The 21,583-nt window shown below is 56.6% G+C and overlaps 1 protein-coding gene and 1 long non-coding RNA gene across 5 annotated transcripts in view; one reads left to right on the top strand and one right to left on the bottom strand.

Moving 5' to 3' along the window:
• Positions 1-2,133: 2,133 nt before the first annotated feature.
• On the top strand, positions 2,134-12,781 carry CLCF1 (cardiotrophin like cytokine factor 1). Of its 4 annotated transcripts, none has more exons than XM_063643878.1 (3): positions 2,134-3,434; positions 9,325-9,491; positions 11,319-12,781. In XM_063643878.1, exons 1-3 carry the CDS (start codon positions 3,419-3,421, stop codon positions 11,811-11,813), a joined length of 678 nt encoding a protein of 225 aa, XP_063499948.1. In that variant the 5' UTR covers positions 2,134-3,418; the 3' UTR covers positions 11,814-12,781. The 4 variants fall into 4 exon arrangements, with proteins under 4 accessions (XP_063499948.1, XP_063499938.1, XP_055125847.1 ...); XM_063643868.1 differs by having other exon boundaries at positions 7,394-9,491; XM_055269872.2 differs by lacking the exon at positions 2,134-3,434 and adding an exon at positions 4,029-4,092.
• The window catches only part of LOC129478221 (uncharacterized), a 52,513-nt gene continuing 40,414 nt past the window's right edge, over positions 9,485-21,583 (bottom strand). The window contains exons 3-4 of the long non-coding RNA XR_008656362.2: positions 11,714-11,889; positions 9,485-11,136 (exon numbers count right to left, since the gene is read on the bottom strand). This is a non-coding gene — a long non-coding RNA (uncharacterized lncRNA). The remainder of the gene's footprint in view (positions 11,137-11,713; positions 11,890-21,583) is intronic.

Here is a 21,583-nt window from a genome sequence, read left to right as displayed (position 1 = left end):
GGCTAATTTTTAAATTTTTGGTAGAGATGGGGTCTCTATGTTGCCCAGGTTGGTCTCAAATTCCTCAAGCAATCCTCCTGCCTGGGCCTCCCAAAGTGCTGGGATTACAGATGTAAGCCCCAACTGTGAAATTCCTAAAGGCAGGGATGGGTTTTCCTTGTCCTCTCTCTGTCCTTAACAGGACCTGGCAGAGACTGAGAAAGTGCCTGCACAATGTACCCCTGGAGCAGACGGAGCGCTTCTCTATCCCATGCTTGTCTGGAGCTGGGGGGACTGGCGTCTCCTCTAAGCTCTGCCCTCCCACCAGCAACCCCAGATTGTTAGCACTGGAAGGGCCCCTAACAAGATTCTCTTTCTGAGAGCCACAGGGGAGCAGGAACTTTCCCAAGGTCCCCCAGCTGGAAATCAGAGGGCAGCCACCTGTCCTGCCCCATCCCGCGGAAACCCTGGAGGGGCTACTCCTGCTCCGTCTTTCCTCTCTTCCTTCTTCCCCAAACCCCAGCAGCTACCCCCATTTAGGGACTTGACAGGATAAAGGCACAGTCTTTATTCCAGCCCCCGACCCAACCCAACTGGCAGCTCCCAGCCTGCTGCCTTTGCCCAGGCATGGCAGAGGGGCACTGGCAGCTTGGAGATGGAGCTGCTTTTCCCTTTGGCAGTGTGGAAGGTGGGGGAGGGGAGGGGAGAGTCTTGGCCCCTACTAGGTGAGGGGAGAGGGCAGAGAGGCAAGTCCAGACAAGAGGCAGAGGGAGAACACAACTTTCCCAGCTTGCGGGGTCACTACATTAAGATTCAAAGACAAACTGGGGGCTGGGGGGCTGTGTGTAAAGCCAATTGTCCCTGTACCCACCTGGCCTGGGTCCCCGTTTCACAGCTGCAGCCCTCAGTTCCTGCAAACCAGTGCTTTCTGGCTGCCCCAGGTGGATGTCTGCTGGGGGTGGCGTGGTCCACTCCCACCTTCTGCTTCAGTGTCTTCCTCTCCCCGCATCCGCTGCTTCCCCCTCTTCCTCCCAGCTCCCTCCTCCCCTCTTTCTCACTCCCACCCATTTGCCTCTTTGTGTCTCCTCTTTCCTCCCCAGTCTTGTCCCTTCTCTGGTCTCACCCCTCTTCTCTCGCCCCCGCCCCTTTCTTCAGCGCCCCCTCCCCTCCGCTCCTCCCACACTGGGGCTGCTTTCTCCCTGACTCAGCAAGGTGCTTTATAAGGTGCTGAGGGGCTCAGCCAAATCCAAACCACATTGTGCAGACTCCACAAGGAGCGGCTGCGAGGCGGAGGGAGAGGCTGAAGCTGCTCCCCTTCTCCCTCTCCCCTCCTTGGCCCCCTCCCTCTGAAAGGGTAGCAGCTAGGGGGACCTCCTGGCTGGCCTCCGTGCCATGCACCCATGGGCATCTGCCTTCTTGACCTTGGCATGGGCATCAAGAAATCACTGGGCTCACCCACCAGGAATGTGACTGAAACTCCAGAGTCCTGGCTGGTGGGGGCAGGGAGGAGGTGCGGCGCGGGGCTCGGCGCGGGTGGGGGGGCAGAGGGAGGCCCTGAGCACTTTTCACAAGGGTCCCTCCAGGCAGTTTTCATCAGAGCTGCTACTGAGGTCCCTCAAAGTCCCCTGCCCCCCACCCCAAGCCAGCTCTCCTTTCCCAGCCTTTTTCTCCTTGTTTAGGAAAAAAAAAAAAGGAAGAAAGGAGAGAGAGAGAGAGAAAAAAAACCCAACAACAAAGTCTGTCCCACTCCAGTGAGGTAATTGAAAACAAACTTCTTCCCCACCCCCCCACCCCCCCACCTCAGTGCTCGCGGCACAGAGAAGGGAAGAGCTGCCCCGGGACCCAGCACTGGCCATGATCAGGATGCCTGCCCCAGGCCACAGGCTGGATGGAGGCGCTGGGGCTGGACTGGCAGAGTGCCCTCCCTTTCCAGGGGCACCAGGAAGGAGTGGGGGACAAATCTCTGATGCCACTCCAGGGAGAGGCATCACCTTCCAGGTCTGGCCCACCATTGGCCTCTCCCACTTTGAAACAATAAATAAACAACAACAAAAGCAACTTATTACCCAGTGATTTAATTGGTGGTGTGGTTATAGGGCACCCAAGCCTTGGGGACCACATGACTCTCTCCCAGGAAAATCATGAAGCAGGGCAGTCCCCAGCCCTGGGTGAGAGCTGCCTCCTCTGAGCGTGTTCTCCCCAGCAGCCCTTGGAGAGGGAGGAGGGGAGCCCCTCTGGGAGGGTCCAGGCATACCCCCAGGTATCCTGCCCAGCAAATCCCAACCCAGGCCTGCGAGAAGGAGGGGGAGCCCTCACCGCCAAGCCACCCCCACCTCACCACCGGAAAAACCAACAACCCGAAACCCCAAAGGAAGGAGAATGCCAGGCGTCCCCATGGGGAAGCATTTCACAAATGGGGACGCTCGGGCGGTCCATCGCCTTGAATCGGAGCATTCCCGCTGAGTCACCCAGGAAGCCTGTGGTGTTGAAACTGGTCCGGTGCCTCGTGCTGATTAATGAATTACAAATCCCCCACCCATGTGCATTCTCCCTGGTCACTGGAGGAAGAATGAAGAACCTTGTGAACTTGAGGGAAAAAGTCCCGCCAAGTGGCCTCTTCTCGCCCCTGGGCCGGGCAGTGGGCCTGCGGTGCCCTCTTCCTCCCCCGCAGGGGGCATTGTGAGCTGGTTAGTCACCTGCCCCAGCCCCAGCGCCTCGCTTAGCTCTAGCTTTTGGAAATGGGACAAGCGGCGGGACAATAGGCAAGGGGGGCGGTCAGCCCAGACAAAGGGCAGCAGGAAAAACACCATCACTTGCTCCCAGGCCAGCTCGCTGGCATTTGGGAGAATGTGTCATTGCATTTACTCAAGGGGGAGGAGGAGGGAAGGTTAGAGATGAGAAGGCAGAGGTAGGGTGGGAGCAGGGACCTCGCACAGGCAGAGGTAGGGTGGGATCAGGGACCCCGCACGGGGCAGGGGGCGGTGTCCCCAGGCCAACGCCAGAGGAGAAGCCCACCCGAAGCCGGCGCTGTCCCCCGGCTCCTGGGAGTCCTCAGACGGACTGATGGCCTCCCCGCCCCCTCCCCCAGGAGGCCCAGGGTGGTACCGCCACAGCCTCGCCTCACCTCACCCCCCCTCGGTGCTGTGGGAGGGAGAGGGAGCCCCAGAAGCCCTCCCTTCCCTCCTCCTCCGTCCTACCCCCACCCCGGGGAGGGCCGCTACAATTTGTGGTTACAGCTTTACACGTCAGAAAAAAAAAAAAAAAAGTTTGCAGAATGTCCCACACCGAAGAAAAAAAAAAATCCGAAACCGAGCGAAAAAAACCTGCGAGTGGGCCTGGCGGATGGGATTATTAAAGCTTCGCCGGAGCCGCGGCTCGCCCTCCCACTCCGCCAGCCTCTGGGAGAGGAGCCGCACCCGGCCGGCCCGGCCCCAGCCCCATGGACCTCCGAGCAGGTAGGAGCCAGGCGGCCGAGGCCCCGGCCCCCGCCCCGCCGAGCAGCCACGAGATCCGGTTCCCGTCCTGCCCTGACCCCCGGGAGCCCCGCGCCGGGGCCGGGCCAGGGAGCTGGGCTCGGGCCGGGGGAGGCACGGCTGGGCGCCCTCGAGAGGGGCCGGGCGGGGACGCGGCATTCCTGGAGTCTGCACGGCGGAGCCAGGAGGTGGCCGGGAGCGGCAGGGAGCCCGGACGATCGCAGACCTGGGGAGGCGGCAACCTGGAGCCCCAGCGAGGCGGGTCGCAGGAGCCGCAGCCCCAGAGCCCCGCGCACAAGTCGGGGCCAGAGAGTCCGAGGCGGGGAGCGAGGCTGCGGGTGGGAAGAGGCGCTGGGAGAGGAAGAGGGAGGGAGGCCGGGGGAGCCCGAGGCCGGGCGACGGGAGGCGAGGGGAGGCCGACACCTCGGGCCGCGCCGCTCTCCCTCCCCGGCCCGCCGGGAGGGGTAGGAGGGCGGGCGGGAGGAAGGGCGGGCGGCGGAGAGGAGGGCGGAGGGCAGCGCCGAGCCTGGCTGGGGCGGGCCGGACGGGCCGAGCCGCGCCGCGGGACTCGCCGCTTCCTCGCTGCGAGCCGCGCGGCCGGAACCCTCCATGGTGCCCACGGCCGGGGAGCCGGCAGCAGGTAGGGACGGCGGGCGGCGGCCGTGAGTCCCCCGGTCCACCGTGGCCTGGGAGTGATTATTGTTGGGCGGGGGGCGGGCGCAGCCGGGCCGGACCCGGCAGGAAAAAGTCTGTCACCGGCCAGGGAGCGGCGGGAGCAGCCGCTCAGCCCGGGCGGGAGAGGAGTTGACGCGCGGGAAAGGGCAGCGCCGGGCAGAGCCCGGTGCCCCGGACCCCGCCCCCGCCCCCGCCGCCGGGAAGGAGCGACCGGGCGGGAGCGGGAGGGGGCGGGGCCGGGGGCGCCGAGGCCACACAGAGGGAAGGCGCAGCGCCGGGAGGGGTCCCGGAGCGAGAGGTCACCGCCGGGAGGGAGGGCCAGCTGGCAACCGCCGCCGTGCAGCTTCCCGGCCGAGCCCCTCGAAGGAAACCTTCGAAAGAGTCCCTGGGGCTCGCCAGAGGTCCCCTCATGCTTGCTCTCCCCACCCGCCTTCCTTTCCACAACTCCGTGCTGGGCTCCTGGAGCCCTCCCCACAGACCCCCCCCAATCCCAGAGGACCCCCGTTCCCCCAGCTCCCAGCCTGTCCCTCCCCCCGGGGTGTGAGGGGCTACCAGGAGAGGAGGGGAGACGGGCGGGTGCAGGCTAAGCCTTGGAGAGAGGCGGGGGGTGGGGGGCACTGGGCACGCTGCTCTTTTCTTACCCTGACCCAGGGATACCTCTGTGCTTTCACTGCCCCCGACTGACCTCCGCCACAGCTCGGGAGCACACGTTGCCCCTCACACCGGACAGGACGCGAGTACATATTCCCCTAACAGACCAGACGCGCTCCTGGCCAGCTCAGACACCCTCGCTGCCCTGGAGCCACACACTCCACCGGGGAGGAAGCAGAGATGGCAATTGTCACCCGGCAGCCCCAGAAGTGACACTGCTGATCTCTTGTCCGTCACACTTCTGCATACCACCCCTGCACGCCACCCCTGCACACCAGCCACTGGCTCACTGACACTTCACATTCCTCCCCACGTCCCACCTCTTGTGCACACCTGGCTCCTGCACTCTCCCCCAGCCCCTCCCGCGCCCCTCTTGATAACAACACCCTTTCCAACTCACCCACCACTGCCCTGGACTCCTCCTTCACTGCTCCCCCTGCCTCTGGCTCTCAGTGGGCTGCTGGGCTCCCCCCTGGCTCCCCGCTGGCCTCCCTGAGCACACCCAGGGCCCTCTTGCGGCACAATCAGGAAAGCTCTCACTCCAGCCAAAGCCCAACTCCTGTCTCGCTTGCTTGGTTACTGACTTCATAAGGCAGTGGGGCTGGCCCACCCTCAGCTTCTTCCCCTGGGCCTCAGTGACCTCTGTCATTTAGGCTGGAGGAGAAGGGCACGAAGGGAGATGCTGGAGAGGAGAGGAGAGATGAAGCCCCGTGTGTTTCCTCTAGGAGGAATTGAGCATGCATAGTGTGACCTCCTTGTGCAAGCCCACAGTCACCAGACGGGTTGGTGGCAAAGCTAGGTCTCCCGATTCCCAGGCCCATGTGTCCCCACTCACCAAGCCACTTCTCAGTGGCCTGGGGGAAAGGGAACCAAGGAAAAGGCAGAAGGGAGAGAAGTAAGAGAGGGGAAGGCAGCAGCCCAGAGGGTGTAAGGAAGATGGGTTTCTGTGGGCCTTTGCCTGGGAAGGCAGGTCAGGACACGCCCCTAGGGCAGTTTCCTACCGTCACAATGCCTGGACCTCACCCACTCCATCTCTAACCCACTCCTCACCCACTCTACCCACCTAACCCACTCCATCCCTCAATTCCCCTCAACAGACCCCTCCAACCGCAGCCAGCGCTGGTCCTGGTCTGGCCTTTCCTCCTGGCTCCCATATTCAGCCCAGCCTGAGGCCACCATGCCCCACCTCTGGAGCTCTGCAGTGCCTCCCTGGTTGCAACATTTAGGGCTTACAGTTCTTAGGGTAGCTCTTATAGTCCCAGGTGCAGAGATGCCCGTTGACTTGTCCTACCACCCTAACCACTCTGGCACATCTGCACGGCTGAACCCTCACCCTCACTGGGAAAGGTCAGCCTGGGGGCGTCCAGGCTAGGGACTGAGGGGCAGCTGGCTAAAGTGGCTAAAGACATGTGCTCACGGGTGCGCCTGCCTGTGCAGCTGTCTGGGTGGCCAGTCACTTCCTCGGGCTAAGGGAGAGAGAGAGAGAGACAGTGAGAGTGAGAGAGAGAGAGAGAGAGTGTGAGTGAGTGTGTGTGTGTGTGTGTGTGTGTTCATGAGGAGAGCCTTGGTTCCCAGGGCCCAGGGATCTGGATGGAATTAGGGGCTGGCTGGGGGTGGGGGCCAGGATAGGGGGTGGGGGGCTGCTGCAGGAAACGTGAGCTGTACTCGTTAGCTCCTCACGTGCTCAGCCGGATTTATAAACACACAGAGAAGACGGGATGTAAACAATCAGTGGGCAGCAGCCAGAGGCAGAGCTGGGGCGGGGGCTGGGCTGGGGGCCAGGACTGGTGGGGAGAGGGAGAGGGGGACCTAGGACACAGCCCCAGTGGCCGGGGTCCACCTGCACAACATGAGCCTGAGAGAGGATGGATGAGGGCTCCAGGAAGCCCACCACGCACTCTCCTCAGGAGGCAGGCGAGCTGTGCTGGGTTCCCGAGCTCACGACTAAACCGCAGGTGTTCACCCCACGCTGCTTTCCCTCTTGCTGCCTGAGACACGGCACGGCTTTGCCCAGAGTGGAAGCTGTCATAGCAGGGGCAGAGCCCTGTCCTTCTACTCCCCTTTCTCCTCTCCTAACCTCTTCTCCCTCTGGATTCCTGAGAGCCCTTCCCTCTTTCTGGTTCTCTCTGTGGGCCGTCGGATCCTTCTGTTCTCCCCTGCCCCCCACCCGCAGCCTGCAACGACACAGTTACCTCAGAACTGAAATATTCCTGGAAACACCGGCCTCGTCTGGTTAATTTCATGAGCCGTTTTTTCTGCCCAGATGACTTAGTTCTTGTCTATCCAAAGGCTTCTCCCCCTGCCGTCCCTGTGTAGGGAGCTGATCTCCCCTAGGGATGTCCTACAGGGCTCAGAATGGGAGAGGGTAAGTCCCGAGCTGGGTTCCTGACAATACCTCTTGGCCATGACAAAGGCAGAGCCTAGGACTCTGGCCAGCATGTGGGTAAAGAGGCAAGCCTAGCTCCCAGCTCCAGCTTCGGTTGGGACCTTCCGCCTCGCCACTAACTTTGAGTGAAGCCAGACTTGATGCTGAAAGTGACCTCAAGGCTGGGAGTGCCGCTGCCCTGTTCAGCAGGTCTCCAGTCTCCAAAACTAATGCTATTCTGTACCCGTAGGATCCTAGAGGTGACTGCCAGATCCCTAGGCTTGGAGTTGTGTTGGGATGTGAGGAACAGGGAGGAGAAAGGAACTGAGTCAGGCAAGAGCTGGGGATAGAAAGGAAGAGTGAGGAAAGCAGCATCCAGGAGGAAGCCACAAGCTCAGAGGGGACAGGAAAGGGTGAGCTGGTCTCCCCAGGGAGCAGTTGAGTGCCTGACCCTACTCTCTGTCTTAAAACACACGGGTGTACACACACCCACACTCGCCTCAAACCAAGACCCTGTGACTGGTGGCACCCCACCCCCATGCTCCCTCAGTAAAGCCGGCCAGTCACACATCTGAAGGAGTCCAGACTGACCAGGTGGGCCACTGCCCAAGTCCTCACTGACCCCTGTCCTCCATGAGAGATGTTTTATACAAATGGAGTCTTGCATCCTTCCTAGTTATTAGCCCTCTCCAAAACTCTGCCCCAGCACTGTGATTAGACCTAACCTAGTCTTCATTCTTTCTTGAATCCAAACCCCATCCTAACCATGGGCAAAGCGTTATACCTATCTAAGTTATTTCTACCTATCAAAGCAACCTATGTCGTTATAGAAAAACCTGAGAGTATAAAATATGAACTATAGGGGTGGTGGAAAGAGAAGGTGGCAGAAAAAAAAAAAAAAAAAAAGGAAAAAAAAGAACTATAGGAAAGAAACCACTCATGACCTCACACCTATTCAAGCTGAAAACCCAAACTAGCCCTGCTCTTCATAACATGACAAGCAGCACCCCATCTGATACCTAAACCGACCAAGTTACAGCCCTCCAACTCACCCTCTGCCTGCCCAGACCTTACCACATCCCCTGCTGGACTCAAACCTCAACCGCACTAAATCAACCAAATCCCAAGTCTAAACTAATCTGAAGCTTCTAAAGTAACCCAGTCCTTAAACCTAACCTAGCCCAATGCCAATTATATCTACCCTAGCCAAACCCTAACTGCCTTTGCCAGTCCAAAGTGTCCACTGAATCCTCACCTTGGTCCTCACTTAAAATCCCAGAAAAGCATATTTCCCCACTGCCCATGTCCCTCCTTACAGCACCCAACCCTGGCCTCTGGACTCCTGGTATCCTGGGATGTCCAAACTCTGCAGTGCCATCAGCTGACAAGCCCGACTCGTCAAATGCACCTCTCTCCCTTCCTGTCCCCACCCTCGCAGGCTGATGGAAAGGCCTCATTGAAGTCCAACTTTTCCCCACCTAACACCAAGAATGGGGTGAACCTACACACTGCCACCATTCCCTGAGAGTGAGCACTAAATCTCCTTCAATCTAACCCCACCCTACGCTTCCTACACTCAGGAATCACATCCTAGAATATACCGAAAACTAGCCCCATAAGGCAGCCCGACCCTGGTGGTCTAACCCTATACCTTGCTTCCTATGGGCGACTGTGTTCTTGGCGGCTGCCTCTCTCCTGCTTCCTCCCTTAGGGCTGACTGTGCTCAGCCTGCCAGCTCTGACATGTGCTGTCTCCCACCCTCTGACTCCCCTCAAGCTGCAGTGGGACTGGGAGACTGGCAGGAAGCTAGGGTACAACTGGAACACAGGTAGGTCGACCTGCAGTCCCTAGGCCTGGCCCCGTCCCACGCATACATGTTGGCACACACACAGTGGCACACATGCCAAAGACTCTCGCAGCTGACACACAGATCCACTCTCAAGTATCTACTGATAGACACTCATGTGTGCCAAGTCCTCATCCTCAAACATACACATGCCTCCTTTTCTCTCCCCTCTCGCCAGGAGTGTTTCCCCTCCTCCATCCCCTCTGCCTCCCATCTGGTGTCCCACCCTCACCCCCCTCCCAGCCCAAGGTGGGGACAGACACCTGAGGGGCTGCCAGCTGCTTCCCCGTGTGGGCCCGGGCCGCGCTCATGCTTCTCGTCCCTCCTGCCCACAGGGGACTCGTGGGGGATGTTAGCGTGCCTGTGCACGGTGCTCTGGCACCTCCCTGCAGTGCCAGCTCTCAATCGCACAGGGGACCCAGGGCCTGGCCCCTCCATCCAGAAAACCTATGACCTCACCCGCTACCTGGAGCACCAACTCCGCAGCTTGGCTGGGACCTATGTGAGTATCCAGCGTAGGAGTCTGGGAGTTGGGGAGGAGTGAGGAGTTGCGGAAAGAGTCCTAACCGTGGAGGGTCCTGGTAAATGATGGGGTAAGGAGGGGCTCTTTGGCTCCCACCAGTCCCCCTGTCTGGTCTATCTCCTGCCCTTCCCTCTTAGGTGGCCCCCCCACTTCCCCATCCCTGGCCCCAGGACTAGGCATGTGGGCAGGCCTCGCACCCGCCTTGGCCCATTGCCCCACTGGCTGCCAGCCCAGCCGCCCGCCTCCCCCTGGGGGCTGGGGAAGTCTCCTCTGTTTACACCGTGTTGTGGTGTCTCTTGCGCGGGCGGGGTTGGGTGGGGACAGAGGGGCCCCACCTCCCATGCCTGCGTTCCAGCTCGCCTCTGCCCCTAGACCTGGGGCCCTGCTGCTCTGGACCCAGGGGCCTCCCTTCCGTCTGCCTCTCCCATCCTAGCTGGGCCTCCTAGGGGGGTCATGGGGGAAGGGGACTGTAGGGAACCCAGGCAGTAGTGGCAGGGGGTTTAGGGTGTGGATGGAGGTTATGCTTTAAGGATTTGGGGGTGGTCCAAAGGTGTTCAGAGAGCCCAGGAGAGAAGGAAGGAGGATTGGAGAAGCTGAGGACCATGGGGAACCGGCCCCCTCTTCCCATGTTCCTCTTCCACATCCCAGACCCTACTCTGGAGCCAGGGAAAGAAAAGGGAGGAGGGTGGCGGGGGAGCTGGCTCCAGCCCCAGGATACACCGAGGAAATTAGTTTGTCTCTGTGCTTGTCAGCGTGTGAACCTCCCCCTGGGCCCTTGCCTATCCCAGGCCTCTCCCCTTGCTTCTCCCTTCTTTCCCAGTTATACATCTCCCTCATCCCTTTCCCTGGGCCCCAGCCGCTCCCCCGAGGGTTGTCAAGGGCTCTGCCCTCTTCCCTATACCATGCTGTCTTCCATAGCCTTCCTCCTGTCATACTTATGAGACTGCCTCCACTTCTTCCTTCTGCAGCCCTGCTTCTATCAGCTGAACCCTTCCTTCAGAGTGTTAGTGAGTACCCGTCTCTCCCCAGCCCTTCAGCTGGTGGGCCTGGGTGTGTCAGTGGCAAATGGGGCTCTGGTACCAATGGGCCACTCTCATCTCTCTCTTGTTCCTTGTGCAGAAAACCTTTGCTTCACTCCACTGCCCTCTCTAGTTCCCGACCCTTTTTCTCTCCTGGCTTTCCCTGCCAAATTTCTCGAAGGAGTGGTCTACACCCTCTGCCTCCACTTCCTCTCCACCCACTCACTTCTTAACCCCCTGCAATCTGGCTTCCAGGCCCCAGCAGTGGTTCTCTCCAAGGTCGTCAGGCACCTCCTTGCCAAGCCCGACAGTGTTTTGAAGCCTCATTCTCCTTGCTGTCTGTTTTGCAGCCACACTGCTGAGCGCTGCTGCCTTCTTGAACTCCTCTTCCTTGGTCTCTGCACTCTCCTGGGCCACCTTCTACCTCTCCAGCTCCTCCAGGCTCCTCTTCCTCTCTGTCCTGCCCCCACAGCGGGCACTCTCCCAAGGTTTGCCCACCCAGCCAATCAGCACGTCCTTCCTGAGCGTCTTGTGCGTCTCCTCCTCCTTCTTTTTGTACGCCTCTCCATTGGAGAGCTCATCACCGCTGCTGCTTCAACTGTCACCTGCATACAAATGATATCCTTATTGGAGAAACTCAGGGAGGCCATGAACAAAGAAGCCTAGCATGGAGACAGGGCCAGTGTCAGGGGACACAAAAAATAGAAACTTTGGGAGCAGGTAACTCCTCGGTGGTGAGCCAGCGGCTCTGCCCTCCTCCTTCCCCATCACCCTCTCCTTTTCACAGCTGAACTACCTGGGCCCCCCTTTCAACGAGCCTGACTTCAACCCTCCCCGCCTGGGGGCAGAGACTCTGCCCAGGGCCACTGTTGACTTGGAGGTGTGGCGAAGCCTCAATGACAAACTGCGGCTGACCCAGAACTACGAGGCCTACAGCCACCTTCTGTGTTACTTGCGTGGCCTCAACCGTCAGGCTGCCACTGCTGAGCTGCGCCGCAGCCTGGCCCACTTCTGCACCAGCCTCCAGGGCCTGCTGGGCAGCATTGCGGGCGTCATGGCAGCTCTGGGCTACCCACTGCCCCAGCCGCTGCCTGGAACTGAACCCACTTGGACTCCTGGCCCTGCCCACAGTGACTTCCTCCAGAAGATGGACGACTTCTGGCTGCTGAAGGAGCTGCAGACCTGGCTGTGGCGCTCGGCCAAGGACTTCAACCGGCTCAAGAAGAAGATGCAGCCTCCAGCAGCTGCAGTCACCCTGCACCTGGGGGCTCATGGCTTCTGACTTCTGACCTTCTCCTCTTCGCTCCGCCTTCAAACCCTGCTCCCACTTTGGGAGAGCCAGCCCTGTATGCCAACACCTGTTGAGCCAGGAGACAGAAGCTGTGAGCCTCTGGCCCTTTCCAGGACCGGCTGGGCGTGTGATGCGATCAGCCCTGTCTCCTCCCCACCTCCCAAAGGTCTACCGAGCTGGGGAGGAGGTGCAATAGGCCCTGTCCTGTCCTGTTTCTACAGGAAGTCATGCTCGAGGGAGTCTGAAGTGGTTCAAGTTGGTGCAGAGGCTCTCATGGCCTCCTGCTTCTTGCCTACCACTTGGCCAGTGCCCACCCAGCCCGTCAGGTGGCACATCTGGAGGGCAGGGGTTGAGGGGCCACCACCACACATGCCTTTCTGGGGTGAAGCCCTTTGGCTGCCCCACTCTCCTTGGATGGGTGTTGCTCCCTTACCCGCAAATCACTCTATACATCTAATTCAGGAAACAAACATGGTGGCAATTCTACATAAAAAGAGATGAGATTAACAGTGCAGGGGTGGGGTCTGCATTGGAGGTGCCCTATAAACCAGAAGAGAAAATACTGAAAGCACAGGGGCAGGGACAGACCAGACCAGACCCAGGAGTCTCCAAAGCACAGAGTGGCAAACAAAACCCGAGCTGAGCATCAGGACCTTGCCTCGAATTGTCTTCCAGCATTACAGTGCCTCCTCTCTGCCCCCTTTCCCAGGGTATCTGTGGGTTGCCAGGCTGGGGAGGGCAACCATAGCCACACCACAGGATTTCCTGAAAGTTTACATTGCAGTAGCATTTTGGGGTGTGGGGTGGCAGCTCCCCCAGGCCCTGCCCCCCAGCCACACCCACTCATGACTCTAAGTGTGTTGTATTAATATTTATTTATTTGGAGATGTTATTTATTAGATGATATTTATTGCAGAATTTCTATTCTTGTATTAACAAATAAAATGCTTGCCCCAGAACTTAGTCTCTTTGCCCAGCCTCACCCCTCCTGGTGCTCATCAGACTCTTGCCGCCCCCGGCTCCCACTCCCTGCTTGCCTCTGGTGGATCTGCACAGAGCTCTGGGAAGAGGCCCTCTTCCTCCCTGCATTGGGGCGATGGGCGCACCTCAGACTTGCCCACTCCTGCTGCCACCACCAACCCCTTGATCCCTCAGTCCTCCCACACAGCTTCTGTCCACCCCAGGTTTCCCATACCCCGCCTTTGCTCAGTCTTCCTCACCTTTCTGGGATTCGGTTTTCTTTCTTTTTTTTTTTTTTTTTCTTTGAGACAGAGTCTCGCCCTGTCGCCCAGGCTGGAGTGCAGTGGTGCAATCTCAGCTCACTGCAATCTCTGCCTCCAGGGTTCACACCATTCTTCTGCCTCAGCCTCCTGAGTAGCTGGGACTACAGGCGTCTGCCACCACGCCCGGCTAATTTTTTGTATTTTTAGTAGAGACGGGGTTTCACAGTGTTAGCCGGGATAGTCTCGATCTCCCGACCTCGTGATCCATCCGCCTCAGCCTCCCAAAGTGCTGGGATTATAGGCGTGAGCCACCGTGCTCGGCCTTGGTTTTTCTTTGAGAGAGTCTCACTCTGTTATCCAGGCTGGAGTGCAGTGGTGTGATCTTGGCTCACTGCAACCATTGCCTCCTGGGTTCAAATGATTCTCGTGCTTCAGCCTCTCAAGTAGCTGGGATTACAGGGGTGCACCACCACGCCCGGCTTTTTTTGTATTTTTAGTAGAGACGGGGTTTCACCACGTTGGCCAGGCTGGTCTCAAACCCCTGACCTGAGGTGATCCACCTACCTCAGCCTCCCAAAGTGCTGGGATTACAGGCGTGAGCCACCTCGCCCGGCCAGCCTCACCTTCCTGGATTGCATTAATGGTCTCACAGGTCTGTCTTCCCACCTTGAATTTCTATTTCTGCCCGCTGGCCCAGCCTCCTTATGATGAGCAAAGCTATTCATCTGCCCTTCTGGTGCTCTACCCTGAGCAGTCAGCCCCTGGGCTTCACTCCCCAGCTTCCCCAGGACTCCTGCCTGTCTCTGTCCACTGGGGCTTCAGGAGCAGTGACCCTCACTTCAACACCCTTCCTCTCTTCAGGAGGGAAACAGACTGTGACCAAGTCACAATTCTCAGCTGCAAATTCTACTCCTTTCTCTCCAATGTAAGACAGCATATTTGGGAAAAGAGAAAAACTCAGATTGTGAGAGAATGGGATAGATGTTATTCAAGGGATGGCCTAAGCTCAAATCTCAGACTCATAATCTATGAGTGACCAGTTCCCATCAGTAAAGCGGGGATAATTAAATACCCTTCTAAGACTGCTGGAAAGGATAACAGGAACAACAAAGGGCAGACGCTTGGCTGTAGCAGCAGCAGCTGTAGCCATTACAGATTACTTAGGCTCTAGCAACATGTCATGACAATTTAGTTAGGAATTGTCTGGGTAAGTCAAAATGACTGGGTAAGTCAATGGATGAACAGCTCCCAGGTAATACATGGATATTTTACGGACCTTGAGAGCTTGTTTGGAAGTTCTAGCAGGGGAGCGAGGCTACTCGTATACCCTTGACCAAAGACTGATCCTCCTCTATCAGGGATGGTCGTCCTCTTCAGCAGAGCGCACAGCTTCGGGAGGGATGCATGAGGAGCCGTGAGGGAGGAAGGGGACAGTCGCCTAGACAGCCAGATCAGCCGAATCAACCCTGGTGATCAATGGGGTGACAAATGTCACAGCCAGATCGTCCTCACATCCTACATGGATATGTTATAAGGGCCTCCTGGATATAATGCCTTAAGCAAAGAAAGTAAGAAATGATGGCAATGTCAATCAGTTGACAAATATTTTCAAGATCGAATTACCTGCCTGTGGTGTAGAAAAGCCAAAAGAAGCCTAAAACCTAATTTGGCTCCTGCCCTTATGGAGCTTCTAATCTACTTGAGAAGAAAAGATCAATGTACGTGAAATAGTAAAGGCCACAGGCATATCTGTGCGATGCAGACACAGAACTGCCGGCAAGTGCAAGAATCACTAGAAAAGGGAGAAGTCAGAGTGTAGGTGCAGGAGCTACTAACTTGCTTGTGGGTGAGGCAAGCCAGCTCTGCTGAATGTCCCTGAGTCATCTGACCCAAGTTAGAGGGAACATGCCCCACCCTGAGGGGTCCAGGCTCCTCAGGTCGAGACATCTGCCTAGGCATGGCTAGGGGCACCTGCAGGCCCTGCCCCCTGCATAACAAGATAGAAAGGAGAGGGTATCAGGGCTGTCTCCATACATAGTCAAAATAAGCTGTGGCCTGTGATATGCAAAGCATTAAGTAGGGGCTATAAGGAATACAGAGGTAAGTAAGGAGGAGGTTTTATCATCAGAGAGCTTACACAGTACTATCCTGTTGAGTTTCTTGGGGACAGCTTTTGAGTCTACTTCTCACTATACCAGCACCCAGCTTAGACTCCATCCTAAAGAAGGTGCTCAATGAGTGTGTTGGACAAAACAATCTAGAAAAGGGAACAGAAACCCTTCCCTGAATGGTAGAATACAAGGCAGAACTCGATTAAATGCAGAGAGATCCAGGCAAAATACTACAGAAGACTAGAAAAAAGAGACTGCATCTAGTTACGTGAAGGCCCTCTAGGCTGTGAGCCCTATTAGGGGAGAAAACAGCATCTGAAGTTATTGCTGACTTCCATAGCTGTATTTCCAGCGCAGAGCACACAGCAAGTGCTCAATAATTACCTTTTCCATAAATGCATGTGGTGGGATTTGACACCATTCTTGGAGGATGGGCAGAATTCAGACAGATGGAGATGGGGCAGAATAAGAGTTAGTTAAGTGTGGCCGGGTGCAGTGGCTCACGCCTGTAATCCCAGCACTTTGGGAGGCTGAGGTGGGCGGATCACCTGAGGTCAGGAGTTCGAGACCAGCCTGATCAACGTGCAGAAACCCGTCTCTACTAAAAATACAAAATTAGCCGGGAGTGGTGGCACATGCCTATAATCCCAGCTACTAGGAAGGCTGACAGGAGAATCGCTTGAACCTGGGAGGCGGAGGTTGCGGTGAGCCGCGATCATGCCATTGCACTCCAGCCTGGGTGACAGAGTGACTCCAACTCAGAAAAAGAGAGTTCAGTGTATTTGTCTTTTTCTTTTTATTTATTTATTTATTTTTGAAATGGAGTCTCGCTCTGTCACCCAGGCTGGAGTGCAGTGGCATGATCTCGGCTCACTGCAAGCTCCGCCTCCCGGGTTCACGCCATTCTCCTGCCTCAGCCTCCCAAGTAGCTAGGACTACAGGTGCCCACCACTGCGCCCGGCTAATTTTTTGTATTTTTAGTACAGACGGGGTTTCACCGTGCTAGCCAGGATGGTCTCGATCTCCTGACCTCTTGATTTGCCCACCTCGGCTTCCCAAAGTGCTGAGATTACAGGCGTGAGCCACCACGCGTGGCGTATTTGTCTTTTTCAAGCAAATAACATCTTGAGGGCAAGGCCCACGATTTATTCATCTTTGCATCCCTACAGCATTTTAGTGCTTTGTTGTTTTTTTCTTTTGAGATGGAGTCTCGTTCTGTCACCTAGGCTGGAGTGCAGTGGCACGATCTCAGCTTACTGCAACCTCTGCCTCCCAAGTGCAAGAAACTCTTCTAGCTCAGCCAACCAAGTAGCTGGGATTACAGGCATCCACCACCATGCCTAGCTAATTTTTGTATTTTTAGTAGAGACGGGGTTTCACCACATTGGCCATGCTGGTCTTGAACTCCTGACCTCAAGTGATCTGCCCACTGTGGGCTCCCAAAGTGCTTGGATTACAGGCGTGAGCCACTGTGCCCAGCCCTACAGCATTTTAGTGTAATGCCTGGTACAGTAAAACTTTGATAATTTTTTTTTTCTTTTTTTTGAGACACAGTCCCGGTCTGTCCCCAGGCTGGAGTGCAATGGTGCGATCTTGGCTCACTGCAACCTCCACCTCCCAGTTCCAGCAATTCTCCCACCTCAGCCTCCTGACTAGCTGGAATTACAGGCGTGCACCACCACATCAGCTATTTTTTTTTTTTTTTTGTATTTTTTTATTAGAGATGGGGTTTCACCGTGTTGTCCAGGCTGGTCTCCAACTCCTGATCTCAAGTGATCCACCTGCCTCGGCCTACCAAAGTGCTGGGATTATAGGCGTGAGCCACCGCACCCAGCCAAACCTTGATAATTTGACTTAAACTGATTTAAAGAGTGTCAAGACATCAGTTAATAGGGTTGCTATATTAGAGAAAAATTTAAAAAGTGTGTCAAGACAATAGTGTTTTGGAAATTGACAGAAAAGGCCAGGCACAGTGGCTCACACCTATAATCCTAGCACTTTGGGAAGCTGAGGCAGGAGGCTCGCTTGAGCCCAGGAGTTCAAGACCAGCCTGGTCAAAATGGCGAAACGCTGTATCTACAAAAAACACAAAAATTGGCCGGGCGCGGTGGCTCACGCCTGTAATCCCAGCACTTTGGGAGGCCGAGGCAGGCGGATCATGAGGTCAAGAGATCGAGACCATCCTGGCCAACATGGTGAAACCCCGTCTCTACTAAAACTACAAAAATCAGTTGTATGTGGTGGCGCACGGCTGTAGTCCCAGCTACTCGGGAGGTGAGGCAAGAGAATCGCTTGAACCTGGGAGGCGGAGATGGCAGTGAGCCGAGATTGCGCCACTGCACTCCAGCCTGGTGACAGAGTGAGACTCCATCTCAAAAAAAACCCAAACAAACAAAAAACAAAACAAAACAAAATTAGCCAGGTGTGGTGGCGCACCTGTGGTCCCAGCTACAAGGGAGGCTGAGGCAGGAGGATCGCTTGAGCCTGGGAGGTCGAGGCTGCAGTGAGCTGTGATCACACCACTGCACTCCAGCCTGGATGAAGGAAGGAGCTGATCAACAGTCTCAGATGCCCCCAGAGGAGCTCAAGAAGAATGCTGAGCAAAATCCACTGGCTTTGGCAATCAGGAAGTCTCAGGCAACCTTTGTGAAACAACAGGTGAGAGGCAGCCACCGAGTTGTGAGATTAATGAAGGCCATGGTGGGCAGAAGTAGAAGGGGTAAATCAAGTCCCTCAGAGTTTGCTGGTAAAGAGACCAGGCACAGCGGCTCACAACTGTAATCCCAGCACTTTGGGAGGCCAAGGTGGGTGGATCACATAAGGTCAGGAGTTTGAGACCAGCCTGGCCAACATGGCCATCTCTACTAAAACCATAAAAATTAGATGGGCCTGGTGGTGCATGTCTGTAATCCCAGCTACTCAGGAGGCTAAGGCGGGAGAATCGCTTGAACCTGGGAGGTGGAGGCTGCAGTGAGCCAAGATCCCACCACTGCACTCCAGCCTGGGCGACAAGAGCGGGACTCCATCTCAAAAAAAAAAAAAAAAAAAACACCATCTAGAAAGGTTAGCAAGGTCACAGAAGGCTTTTGTTTGTTTTGTTGTTGTTGTTGTTTTCAATAGAAGTGATCTAAACATGTTATTGCTGAGTGAGTAGGGGGTGGGTGAAGAAAAATGGGGAGGTTTGGAGAATGGAGTAAGGAGACAACCAGAGGAGAGCCAAAGTGTGTCTGGGCAGCCAAATAGAACCCAGTGATATCAGCAGGCACCTTTGCCATGGACCTGTCACCATGGGCAGTGACATTCCTTAGCATTTCAGAGGGAGGGGATTCTAGGCTGCTGGAAACTACTGGAATTGGCAGTAAGGGAAGAGTGGTCAGTGGAGGGAAACAGGAGGGGATAGGCCGGGAGAAGAATCCTGAATGGGGAGTGCTGGGGTTCCTGCATGCTGAGGACACAGAACGCTCCCACGGTGGCGGTGGTGTGGCGGAGGGAGAGGCGGATGAGAACACCATCAGAGAGGGCGCTTCAGAGTGTGAGTTCTTGAACTTTCTCAAATAGCCCCTAATGATGGTGACAGGGGATGTGAGCTGCTCCTTCGTGTTTTGGCACTGTGTCCCACAGGCATCTTGTGAAAACGCCAGCACCACAGCACAGGGAGCACCTGGTAGATCACAGGGCACTGGCGTTTTCTGTGAGTGAGTCATTGGTTTTCCATCCAGAGCTGCTTCAGGAGATTCGATGAGTTTTGTTGGTTATTGAGGTTCTACCTCATAAGTATGGCCTTAGAGTCAGAGGCCCAGGTATCCAGAGGCTAACATGAGACTCTAAGGCCTTGCAATGTCAAAGGTTGGAGGGTGCGTTATCTCTAGTAGTCCTTATGTCCCCACAAGGATAGAGAGAGTGGGCAAGAGAAGACCCTCCTCTCCATCATCTCCAGATAGCATGTAAGGATTAGAAATCTCGTTGTCATCTTGGGTGCTTGGAAACACACCCATGTTTGAAAGAATGAGCATAAAATGGAGAACTATCACTTGGGGCAGGGGCAACCTCTGGGGGAAGTGGGGCTAGAGGAGGCTCTGATGGGAGATGGCACAATACTCAGACCTTGCCAGTTTTCCACTTTTGCAAAGACTGACCCACCATCCAAGACTTACAGGCCGCCTCATGATATGAGAGGCTCATTCAAGCACTGAGTTTACACACACATGCACACACACACTCTCACTTGCCACAGCCACCCCAAATGGGGAAGAGCAAAGGGAGGCCCTCTGTTCCCCTTAACCTAGAGGGCAAGGGCTAGTGACTCAGTCCTGGCTGGGCACTCTGATGGGCAGCTTCCTCTCAGCTTCCCCTTCTGCTGTGGAGCTACAACTGTCCCTGCCTTTGTTCCTTCAATTCTCAAGCTCCCTGACTCAGCCTCGTTCCTGAACTTCCCAGCAGGGGACAAAGCCCTTGTCAGTGGGGTGGTGTGGGGGCAGTGGCAGTGAGGGGGATCTGGGGGAAAGCTGTAGAGTCAGAGTTTCTGTCCTTTTCCCAGTCTCAACCTTCAGGGTCCCTCAGCCTTGCCACTTCAGCGGTCACCTCTAGGCTCCTCCCCAGCTTGCCCAGATCTCTCTCTGAGGCCAGGCTGATGGGGTGGAAATGGTTAACTAGAACCTTCCTCCCACCCAGCTGGGCAAAGTCTGACACCTGGTGGCCAAGGTGAGGAATGGCCAGAAGGCCCCTTTTCAAGTCTTCCCGGAACTGCTCCAGAGCCTGGATGGCCAAGGTGAAAGAGGAGGTGACTAGAGGAGGAGGTGACTAGAGAAGGAGGTGTGGAGGGTGGAAGGAGCAGGACAGAAGACAGCAGTGGTAGAAAAACCCAGAGATAGGGCCGGGCGCGGTGGCTCACGCTTGTAATCCCAGCACTTCGGGAGGCCGAGGCGGGCGGATCACGAGGTCAGGAGATCGAGACCACAGGGAAACCCCCGTCTCTACTAAAAATACAAAAAATTAGCCGGGTGTGGTGGCAGGCGCCTGTAGTCCCAGCTACTCGGAGAGGCTGAGGCAGGAGAATGGCGTGAACCTGGGAGGCGGAGCTTGCAGTGAGCCGAGACTGCGCCACTGCACTCCAGCCTGGGCGACAGAGCAAGACTCCGTCTCAAAAAAAAAAAAGAAAAGAAAAACCCAGAGACCCCTTCCTTTCCCCTCAAGCTGCTGCAATGGAAGCACATTAGGCCAGAGAACCTGGACCAGGAGAGGAGGGAGTGTCTGGGAAGGCAGTGAGGGACTAGGAAGGACTGCCTGAAAGAATTCTGGCCCACAGGGTGAGGAATGGGGCCCACGGTGTGTGAGTATGTTGGGGGCTGGGGCCAGGGGTATTCTGGCTGCCCAGAATCTCCTGAGTGGGACTGACTTCCAGCTCAGGGTGGGTGGCAGGGCCCAAGGGCCTGAGGAAGGAGGATACTGGCGAGAGGGAAGAAGAGCTGGATCCACCCCACAGCCCACTGGGCCCCAGGCAGCTGCTCCCCTCTCTCCACCTGCCTCCACCTTCCCAGCTCTACCTGGCTCTCCCTACAAACCTCATGGTGAGGTGCGGGAAGGGAATGCAGGCGCAGTGCTGAGGCCCCCATTCTGCCACATTGTCTGAGTTAAGCCAGACATAATCCTTCCCTTGGGTGCAGTCAGCGGTGGGCCTCAGCCCCCGGGAAGGTGCTGGGTTCCTGTTTCAGTTCTTTTCTCTCCTGGACCCCCAGGACTCTGGGCTTGGCCCTGAAGCAAGGGTCTTGGGTATTATTACCAGGCTGAGGTGCGAAGGTCACTCCTACTAGTCTCATCACCAGCCTCTGGGTGTCAGGGCTGACACAAGGGTCTCAGGACATTCCCCCAGGGAGAGAGAATTCAGCACCCAACCCAGACCTCTGGCCTGGCCATCCAGCCTGAAGCCTGAACAGGCTCCAAGATAGCAGTTTAGGGAATGAGGTCAGGATGCTGCCTGAGTAGGGGAAGGGGTTCTAGGCAAGAAGGTACAGAAGGTGGATAGGGCTGGACAGCAAAGAAGGAAAAGACCTGAGGATGGGAAGGCCAAGGTCCAGCCTAGTCACCAGCGCACCTTAGGGATCCAGGTGCTGAGTCAGGGCATGCCAGTTGGACAGGGATGGTTCCAAAATCCCTGGGTGCCAACTCTTTCCTAGGGGCTCAACCCCACTGCCATCTAAGAGAGAACAGCAATGCTGCCTGCAGAGAGTTCCCTCAACTCCAAGCCAGAAAGCCAGGCCTAGGGTGCCTGCACTTGAGTTGACCACTCTGAATCTTTTTCTGGGGTGTGGGGGTAGCTGAAGCCTGAGGGAGACATCTTCTAGGCTGGGTGGGGGCCTGAGCCAGGCAAAGCTGGGGAAGCTGGCGGGGACAGCCCAGCCAACATCTACAGAGCAGCTCAGGATGCCAG

The sequence above is a fragment of the Symphalangus syndactylus genome, chromosome 1 (assembly GCF_028878055.3).
Source record: "Symphalangus syndactylus isolate Jambi chromosome 1, NHGRI_mSymSyn1-v2.1_pri, whole genome shotgun sequence".
Taxonomy (NCBI): Eukaryota; Metazoa; Chordata; class Mammalia; order Primates; family Hylobatidae; genus Symphalangus; species Symphalangus syndactylus.
Note: the sequence above shows the minus strand (reverse complement) of the source record. Positions and strands in the feature narration are given on the sequence as shown.

Bases quoted from the DNA above. Each gene is read 5' to 3' on its own strand.
- CLCF1 (XM_063643868.1), top strand. From the start codon at position 9,018: ATGTTGGCACACACACAGTGGCACACATGCCAAAGACTCTCGCAGCTG. The intron at 9,492-11,318 runs GTGAGTATCCAG...TCCTTTTCACAG, and splicing joins GCAGCTTGGCTGGGACCTAT to CTGAACTACCTGGGCCCCCC.